This window comes from Panthera uncia, chromosome E1, assembly GCF_023721935.1.
Source record: "Panthera uncia isolate 11264 chromosome E1, Puncia_PCG_1.0, whole genome shotgun sequence".
Classification (NCBI taxonomy): Eukaryota; Metazoa; Chordata; class Mammalia; order Carnivora; family Felidae; genus Panthera; species Panthera uncia.
This window is the reverse complement of record NC_064814.1, coordinates 56551274-56557572: the sequence shown is the minus strand read 5'-3', so window position 1 is coordinate 56557572 and position 6299 is coordinate 56551274. Positions and strand designations below refer to the sequence as shown.

General features: G+C 60.3%; 1 protein-coding gene across 4 annotated transcripts; it reads right to left on the bottom strand.

Moving 5' to 3' along the window:
* Positions 1 to 763: 763 nt before the first annotated feature.
* Positions 764 to 3998, bottom strand: LOC125927069 (asialoglycoprotein receptor 1-like). Of its 4 annotated transcripts, none has more exons than XM_049637117.1 (8): positions 3777 to 3998; positions 3470 to 3559; positions 2250 to 2366; positions 1879 to 2136; positions 1604 to 1690; positions 1366 to 1517; positions 1148 to 1254; positions 814 to 1065 (listed from the first exon to the last, which is right to left on the bottom strand). In XM_049637117.1, exons 2-8 carry the CDS (start codon positions 3534 to 3536, stop codon positions 909 to 911), a joined length of 945 nt encoding a protein of 314 aa, XP_049493074.1. In that variant the 5' UTR covers positions 3537 to 3559; positions 3777 to 3998; the 3' UTR covers positions 814 to 908. The 4 variants fall into 4 exon arrangements, with proteins under 4 accessions (XP_049493072.1, XP_049493074.1, XP_049493073.1 ...); XM_049637116.1 differs by having other exon boundaries at positions 1879 to 1950; positions 2041 to 2136; positions 3470 to 3995; XM_049637115.1 differs by lacking the exons at positions 1148 to 1254; positions 3777 to 3998 and having other exon boundaries at positions 764 to 1065; positions 1879 to 1950; positions 2041 to 2136; positions 3470 to 3576.
* Between the last annotated feature and the right edge of the window lie 2301 nt (positions 3999 to 6299).

Genomic DNA, 6299 nt, shown 5'->3' with positions numbered 1-6299 from the left:
AAATAAACTTTCAATGAATAAATAAATAAATACATAAATACATAGATAGATAGATAAATCCATCCCGGCCTTCTATTTTGAAGGGTTTATTTTATTCCTTTTCAAGTCCTGCTCCGGGTAAGCACGAGCCCAGCCCGGGGTGAGCCCTGCTTGTCTCTCTGTCTCTGCCCCTCTTTCTTTTTCTGCCTCTCATGGGATTTTGTCTCAAAAAAAAAAAAAAAAAAAAAAAAAAAAAAAAAAAAGTGTTCCTGTGAACCCCCATCCTGGGCTGTGGATTCTATTTATTTGGGGGCTTCTGTTCCACTGGTTGTCTTTGCACGTTTGGTGATTCTCCAGAGCAGACTTATCTTCAGCTTTGCTGCGTCTGTGGCCCGTGGACACTGCTCCGTCCGCTGTAATGCACGCGACAGACATCAGGGAGTTTCACTCGAAGCTTCTGCCGCCCTGGACCCATGCGGGTGATTCCGGTCCGAGGGCGTTGGCTGCAGGCGCTGTGGTCCCCAGAAACAGCACACCTTCTCGGGGAGCCTCAGAACAGCCCTAACTCGCACGCCTGTGATTAACAAAGCCCACCGGGTCCCCCTGGCTTCCTGCCAACCAGCCCGCTCCGATTCCTAACGCCCAAGAAGCAGACAACTCGAGGCACGTTTAGAATATTCCGTTCATTGTTGCCTCTGAAACACGTTGACAACCACCTGTAAAGCGCGGAAAGCGGGTTGCCGTCTCCCCGCCCCTCCAAACGTGATTCCTGCATTCCTCAGACACCGTCCCCGAAACTCCCCTTAAAATCCCAGATCAAACACCCCCGAGAAGGTGGAGGGGCCCCCATCCCCGCCCCCCACCCGGGACAGCAGCATCGTCCGGCAGGTGGGGGCGCCAAGGAAATAAATTAGGGGGCGGGGGTGCTCCTAGCCGGCCGCGTCCCGCTCTGTCTCGCACACCCAGCGGTAGGGTCTCTGGCACACGTCGTCGTTCCAGCGGCCGTCGTCCGTGAAGTGCGCGCAGTCCTCGCCCCCGCCCAGCCCGTGCCCGTACCAGTCGTCCGGCTGCTCCGGCCTCCAGTTCCTGCGGGGACGCGCGGATGTGAGCCGGCCCCCCCCCCTCCGCCACCCCCGGGGACCCGCGGGGCCGGGGCGCGCGCACTCACTTGAAGCCCTTCTCGTAGTCCGTCCCGTCCACCCACTTCCAGGGCCCGCTCTGGTCGGTGAGGCCCATCCAGGTGTTCACAGGCCCCATGTGGTGCTGGATGAACTTCTGGGGAGACGGGCGGGGGTGGTGAGCGCTCCCCGGAGCCCGCCCCCCCCCCAGGGGCCCACCCGCTCCTCCCGGGAGCCCCCCACCCCCACCCCAGCCCCGGGAGCTCACCTGCTCCTCCCAGGAGCCCACCACCACCAGGTGCGCGTTCTCCAGCCGGCAGTACTTGTCCGCCTCCGGCCAGGACTTCCCGGAGCGGGAGAACCAGTAGCAGCTGCCCTCGAACTCCAGCCAGTTGACCGGACAGCAGGAGGCCGCGGAGCCTGCGGCGCAGGGGAGGGTGGAGGCGCTGAGGCGGGGCCCGGGGAGGGGGAGGGCGGGCGAGCCGGCGGGCGCCCCGCCCCCTCACCGTTGCCGTGCAGGACGCCGATCTGACAGCTCAGGCTCCGCAGGTCCGACACGAACTGCTTCACGTGCAGCAGCAAGCTGGAGTGATCTGGGGGGGAGGGGTGGGGGGTGGGGGGCGAGGGCGGGCAGGGGGCGGGGCGGGTCAGTGTGGACACTGGGGGCTGGGAAGGGCCCGGCCTCGGCGCGCTGGGGCCCGAGGAGTCACAGGCCCCCGGGGCTCGGCCGGAGGGACCCCCGGGTCCGACGCGCCCGTGCGCGCACGCTCCCCGCTCTGACCTTCGCTGAGCTGCTGCTGCTGTTTCTGCAGCTGGGACTCCAGCGACTTCAGCTTCCTGCCCACGCTTCCCCCTGGGGGAGAGGCTGGCTCAGCGTCCCGACATCCCCAGCGGTCCACGGGCCCCCCTCCCCCCCCCAGCCGCAGCCCCAGGGACCTCTCACCCTGGCTGCTCAGGGCCTTGACCTCGACCTCCGTGCTCGCCGTGAAGTTGCTGAACGTGACCCTCAGGGCCCGCAGCTCGTCCCGCAGCTTGGAGTCTGGGGGGGGGGGGGGGTGCACGGGGCAACATGAGGGGGCCGTGACCCCCGTCGCAGACGCCAGCGCTCTCTCACCACTTGCCCCCCCCCCCGCCCACCCCCAGGGCACCCACTCTGGGATCCGATCACACAGACAACCACCAGCAGCAGGAGGCCGAGGCCCAGGGAGAGCAGGAGGAAGCAGGGTCCGGAGCAGAGTCTCCGGAAGAGCCGCTGGGGCGGAGGTGGCGCTGCAAGACAGGGCGTCCGGGTGTCAGGGACGGGGTCCCGGGAGGAGAGCGGGCGAAGGCTCCTTCTCCAGGGAGCCCTACAGATGAAGAAATCCGTTATTGGGGCGCCCGGGTGGCTCAGTCGGTTAAGCGTCCGACTTCGGCCTCAGGGCACGATCTCACGATTCGTGGGTTCGAGCCCCGCGTCGGGCTCTGCGCTGACGGCTCGGAGCCTGGAGCCTGCTTCGGATTCTGTGCCTCCCTCTGTCTCTGTTCCTCCCCTGCTCACGCTCTGTCTCTATCTCACTTTCTCAAAAATAAATTAAGATTAAAAAATAAAAGAAAGAAAGAAAGAAATCCGGGTGGTAGGCGACCCTGAGCGACCAGAGGCCGGGAGGAGGGCTGGGAGCGGGTGCAGAGCGCCGACCTGCCCCAGCCGGCCGGGGCCCTCAGCCTTTGCTGACACCTAGTGGCCGGACTGTGTCACTGAAGCTGATGAACTACATTAGTTTTGGGGGGAGGGTTCTGTCCCCCCCCCCCCACCAAAGGCCGGGAAAGAGGAGGAGGTTTCTCCTCTGGCTGGGCTCCAGGAGAGAAGACAGAGGAGCCACAGCCCCCCAAGCTGCTCCCACCTGGGGGGGGGGGCTCCCCTGCAGCCCCTTCCCCCCACCCCCACCCCCAAGAACCCTCCTGCTCAGCCCAAACAGCATCCCTGCTCGCTGGAGAAACAAAGGGGGGGGGGTGGCTGTTGTCTGACGAGGGCCTCAGCCTCCCCATGGAAGTCTGGCCCCTTGTCCCTGTCCCCTGGTCCCGGACACCCCATGCACACACACTCTCACACCTGGCCGAGGCTCACCAGGTGTTAGAGGCAAGGAAGGCAGCCCTAACTGCTCCCACGTACTCCTGGTCCCCTGGTCCCCTGGGTCCACACCCTCTGGGGTCCTGGCCAGGGGGTGACGTGGCAAGGGTCAGGAGGCTAGCGGAGGTGGAGCGGACCGTGTTCTTGTGAGTGGGGCTGACCCAGAGGCCAGGTCAGGGCTCACAGGAGGAAGCAGGAGCTGAGTCAAGGCGACAAGAGCCACCTCACTGTCACCTGTCCGAAACGCAAGGAGGCGTCCCCTTACCTTGTCTAAGCTGATGGCCATTGTCCTCGTTGTCCAGATGCTGAAGGTCTTGATAGTCATTTGTCATGATAGGGCTGGCTGGACCTGGGCCTAGGTCAAGGCTGGGGTTAGGGCTGAGGCTGGGGCCGAATGGAGCCGGACGGTGCGGGGTCCAGTCCGTTTCTAAGTCATCGGCGGTTACGTGAAAACCTCTCTTCTTTCTCCAGTTCTTTCCCAGGCCTGCCATGCAAACTTCACCCCTCTGAGGTTTTCCCGCCCAGCCCCCTCCCCACCCCGGTCGGGGCCCCGGCCTTTCTTCCCCTTTTACTTGCTGGCAGTCTTGAAGTGGATTCCTGGATCCCCCAACGCTGTGCAGATCCCAGGCTAAGAAGGGGGCTGGAGCCCAGAGACTTGGGGTGCGCGGACAGCCCCGGACGATGGGAGAGGAGGGAACAGGGTCCCTCCGAGGGCCCTGAGCCCTGCGAGTCTAGGTCCGTGTGTCTCTGGGTCTGTGTGTCCCAACACTGAAGCTGGCATCCCCAGCGCCTGGGACTTTGGACAGTAAACAGAGGTGGGAAAGGATTTGGAACTCAGGGCATGTGTGGGGTGGGAGTGGGGGATGGGAGGCCTCCGCTTTCCTCCCCAGGGAGGGGGAATCTCCTGCTCTGCACCCCCCCACGCCGGCCCCAGCCAACACCCCACTAATCACTGCTCGGTTTGGGATGGGGAGCCAGGTCAGTAGGGGCCAGAGGTGCTCATTGCTGGTTCCTTCTGCCCCTCCTTTCACTTCCTGCCGCTAAATTTCTTAGAATCGTGGGTGTTTCCAAATATCCCTGACCGGGACCAGGGGCCCCCGAGCTCCGCTCTTGCCCAATCCGGGCTCTGACCCTGGCATCTGAGCCAGGGGCCCCGGCCCTCCTGTGAAGCTCAGAGGCCAGGCCCTGCAGCCTTGGGGCCTGCTGCTTTACTCTCCCTGGGAGCAAAGTCCCCCCCTTCCCCCCCAGCAGCCTGGGGGTGGTGGGAAGACAGGCGGGAGAGAGAGCAGGCTTTCCCCACCCCACCTGGGACTGGTGCTAACAAGCTCCCATTGGCTCCTACTGGGCACCCAGGCTTTTCACCCCTTAACTCCTCTCTTAAAGCCCAGAGCCCAGCCCGATTTGCAGATGAGAAGACTGAGGCCCCGACAGGTAAGAACTTACCCAGGGTTACACTGCAAGGAAGCAGCAGAGGCAGGCCTGGAATGTAAGCCGCCTGATTCCAGGACCCGTGTTTTGTCCCCGGGAAGCCTACCCAGACCCTGGATCCTGAACCATCCCCGAGGCTGGGCCCTGGGGTCTCAGACCCTTAAAGCACAGACCCTCCCAGCCCCACAGGGGATTCAGGGAGGCATGTATGAATTCAGATTATGCAAATTTAGAAACTGAACAATACTGGGACACCTCGGGGGCTCAGCCGGTTAAGCATCCACTTCGGCTCAGGTCATGACCTCACGGTCCGTGAGTTCGAGCCCCACATCGGGCTCTGTGCTGACAGCTCAGAGCCTGGAGCCTGTTTCAGATTCTGTGTCTCCTCTCTCTGCCCCTCCCCTGCTCGCACTTACACGCGCTCTCTCTCTAAAATAAATAATAATAAAAATTTAAAGATAAGAAATTAGGCAATATTAAAGATGTTCATGGGTCTCACTTTAGGCCCCAAATGGGAAAGTGTGCAAACACTATGTTTCAAGGACAGAACTAGACTTTATTACAAGAGTTTTACATTATATGAGCTCTCAGGAACACAGTCCTCACATTCAAAATGAAAGCCCCAGGGGCACCTGGGTGGCTCAGTCGAGAGTCTGACTTCGGCTCAGGTCATGATCTCTCGGTTCGTGGGTTCGAGCCCCGTGTCAGGCTCTGGGCTGACAGCTCAGAGCCTGGAGCCTGCTTTGGATTTTGTGTCTCCCTTCTCTTTGCCCCTCCTCTGCTTGCACTCTCTGTCTCTCTCTCTCAAAAATAAATATTAAAAAAAAATAAACAAACACACAAAAAAAGAAACCCTTGGGTACACCCTCATTCCTGTGTCCTGAAAAGCCCCCTGCTGTTTGCATGCGCTGGGGCTGCGGCCAGGCCAGTAATTCGGGGACTATTGGGCTGTTCACATTCTCTGATATCATCGCTCACAATCCGGTTTATTCGGGCAAACATACCTATGCTGCTTTGGTCAGAACAGTGACCGAAAGCACTGCGGAAGCTGTGACCGGCAGGAAGCACATAGGGGCTTCTGGGTAATGGAAATGTTACGCTCTTTTTTTTTTTAATGTTTATTTATTTTTGACAGAGAGAGAGAGAGAGAGAGAGAGAGACAGAGCATGAGCGGGGGAGGGGCGGAGAGAGAGAGAGAGAGAGAGGGAGACACAGAATCCGAAGCAGCTCCAGGCTCCGAGCTGTCAGCACAGAGCCCGACGGGGGCCTTGAACTCAAGAACCGTGAGATCGTGACCTGAGCCGAAGTCGGACGCTTAACCGACTGAGCCACCCAGGCGCCCCATGGAAATGTTCAGCTTCTTGACCTGGACACGGGTTGCATGGCTATGTCCCCTTCATAAAACTGCAGAAAAGCTGCCCACTTATGATTTGTACTGGACGTTCTCCTGGAGTAAGGTGTTCCTGAAATCCAGTTTCAGAAAAAACACTGTGAAGAAAGCCAGACAAACAACATGATGCATGTGCTGGGGCCGCTAATTTACGGGCGAGCCTCCTGCAAAATACCAGAGATGGTCCTAAGAAACTAAAAAGTAGCTAGAAAGAACACCGGGCCACAATGGTGACGCTTTAGGCCGAGAGCCCATCCACCCTGTGCATTTATTCCTT